Source organism: Phyllostomus hastatus, unplaced genomic scaffold, assembly GCF_019186645.2.
Source record: "Phyllostomus hastatus isolate PE091 unplaced genomic scaffold, TTU_PhHast_1.1 phas_contig_148, whole genome shotgun sequence".
NCBI lineage: Eukaryota > Metazoa > Chordata > Mammalia > Chiroptera > Phyllostomidae > Phyllostomus > Phyllostomus hastatus.
The window spans coordinates 6,838-9,459 of record NW_025333607.1 but is presented as its reverse complement, the minus strand read 5'-3'; the positions used below and the strand labels follow the sequence as shown (position 1 = coordinate 9,459).

General features: G+C 38.5%; 1 protein-coding gene across 1 annotated transcript; it reads right to left on the bottom strand.

Moving 5' to 3' along the window:
• Nucleotides 1-308: 308 nt before the first annotated feature.
• On the bottom strand, nucleotides 309-1,132 carry LOC123831890 (protein ZNF738-like; the record flags this gene model as incomplete). Its single annotated transcript, XM_045859198.1, has 2 exons — nucleotides 309-412; nucleotides 1,006-1,132. Coding segments are annotated over 2 exons (231 nt in total), but the record flags the coding sequence as incomplete, so codon positions are not given.
• Nucleotides 1,133-2,622: the final 1,490 nt, after the last annotated feature.

The window sequence follows — 2,622 nt, the reverse complement described above, 5'->3', positions numbered from 1 at the left end:
TCAAAAACAACTTAATTGTATACACAGCACACTTTTTTTACAGATAACATGTATTTATTTTTATAGAGGGAGGGCTTTGGCCTAAACTGCTAGTAGGATAACAGAAGTCACTGGAGTCAAAACAGAATTCTGAAAGCATGTAGGAGCATTGAATACTGTTGGAGACCAGCTGGCCCTCTATGACAGTGACAGAAGTAACCCTGTGTTTTCAAAATTCTTTCCACTGAAGCACAACTTCCAAAATCACACTTGAAGGTCTTGTTTCCTCTGAGACCTTTGTGTTACTTGTGACATCTGCATCTGCATTCTCACCTACCTGGGGGGGTGGATATTGACTTTTTTCTGGATACATCCCAGTTCTCCTGCATTTGTTCCAAAAATGTGACCAGGACTGGCTTAGAAAGAACAAGACCTGCGTACAAAATAAATATTATTATTATTTTTAAACATAATTTCTTTTTTAAGACTTTTTATTTATTCACTTTTAGAGAGGAAATGGAGGGAGACAGAGAGAGAGAGAGAGAGAGAGAGAGAGAGAGAGAGAGAGAGACATCAATGTGCAGTTGCTGGGGGTTATGGCCTGCAACCCAAGCATGTACCCTGGCTGGGAATCGAACCTGCGACACTTTGGTTTTCATCCCGCGCTCAATCCACTGAGCAACCAGCCAGGGCCAAAATAAATATTATTATTTTTTAAAGATTCCTCATTTCCAATCCATGCTGTGCTCAGGTAAGAACACTTCAGGACAAGTACATTATTCTAGAAGATGGTTTTGAAAAGTTTTTTCCTGAAGCACCTTAGTTGTTCTAACAATACATAATTTTTTCAGTGGGTTCCTAAGGACCATAGTTCTCCAAACCTTTATTTTCTACAGGAATAACCACGAAGTTCTCCCTTGTGATCATGAACCTGAAAGTCTACCATACAAAGTCAAGTTTGCAAAAGGTGTTATATAAATAAAATCCTGTGGGTGGAGCAGGCAATGTGAAGGAAATCAGCCTCACCCAGGAAGACCAGGTTGCTGTAATTCTCCAACATCACATCTGAATACAGTTTCTGCTGAGCTGGGTCTAGGCATTCCCACTCCTCCTCAGAGAAATCTATTGACACGTCCTTGAAGGTCAAAGATTCCTGGGGGGAAATAAGAGACAAATTTATGAAGGATACACAGCACAGGTCTCAGTTTCATCTATCATGAAAAGTGTTAGAAGTGGTTCTGACCTGGAAGATATCCTGCATCATTTGTAAGGACACTTTGACTCTCTAACACTCTGTAATGTATTTTGTAACACTTACAAGTCAGGATAAAACATGTCTACAAATTCAATACGAAGACATTAGTTTTCAGGAAAATAAACTTTAAAATGAAGGAACACACACAGGAATATGGATTGTTGTCTGTTGTATTTGTATGACTCAGAATCAGCTGTGTATACTTCTAGCTACAAAAGGCATGGTGAGTTGGAAGTTTAAGTAACTTCTTTAGGTTTCATTCAGGGAACAAATAATGTCCTTTTTTCTTTAAATGCACATTTTGATTTAAGAGTTGTGGGTGAGGCCTGTGTTTACTCATTTTTCAGAAGCTCACTTGTTTAAGTATGTTTCATTGATTATTCTGTTACAATTGCCCCATTGTATTCCCCTATTCCCCGTCCATCCTGCAAACTCCCTGCTCTACAATTGCCTGAATAAGTTCATGACCATGGGTCATACAAATAAGTTCTATGACCTCTCCATTTCTTATACTATTTTAAACCCTCCCTATTTTGTACCTACCGTTTATGCTTCTTCTTCCCTGTAGCTTCTCCCCATTCTCCCCTGGCCCCCACCCCACTCTTCACCCTCCATAAGATCTCCATTTCAGTGAAATTATTCCTCTTCTAGTTGTTTGTTTATTGTGTGTTTATTTTGGTTTTGATTTATAGGTTCAGGTGTTAATAGTGTGAATTTATTGTCATTTCACAATTCATATTTTTGACCATCTTCTTTTTCTTAGATTAAGTGCCTTGAGCATTTCATATAAAGGCTTGTTGATTATGATCTCCTTTAACTTGACTTTATCTGGGAAGCAATTGGTTCATCCTTCCATTCTAAATGATAGCTTTCCTGGTTAAATTAATCTTGGATGTAGGTGCCTTCCTTACATGACTTTGAATACTTGTCTCCAGCCCCTACTTGCCCGCAAGGTTTCTTTTGACAAATCAGCTGCTAATGCCATGGGAAACCCTTTGTAGGTAACACTCCTTTTGTGTTGCTGGGTTTATGATTATCTCCTTGTCTTTTGCTTTGGGTGATGTAATTGTGATCTGTCTTGGTGTGTTCCTTCTTGGGTGCAACTTCTTTGGGACTCTTAGAACTTCCTTTACTTGCATGCCTACTTCTTTCACCAGAAAGGGTATGTTTCCCTTCATTATTTTTCAAATCAGTTTTTCATTTTGTAGCTTCCCCTACCCCTTCTGGTACCACTATGATTAGAATCTTGGAAGGTTTAAAGTTGTCCCAGAGGTCATTCAGCCTCTCCTCATATTTTCAATTATTGTTTCTTCCTTCTATTCTGGATGAATGTTTAAGACAGAAAACTGTACTTGAACAACAATTAAAATAAAAAAAAGACACATGCC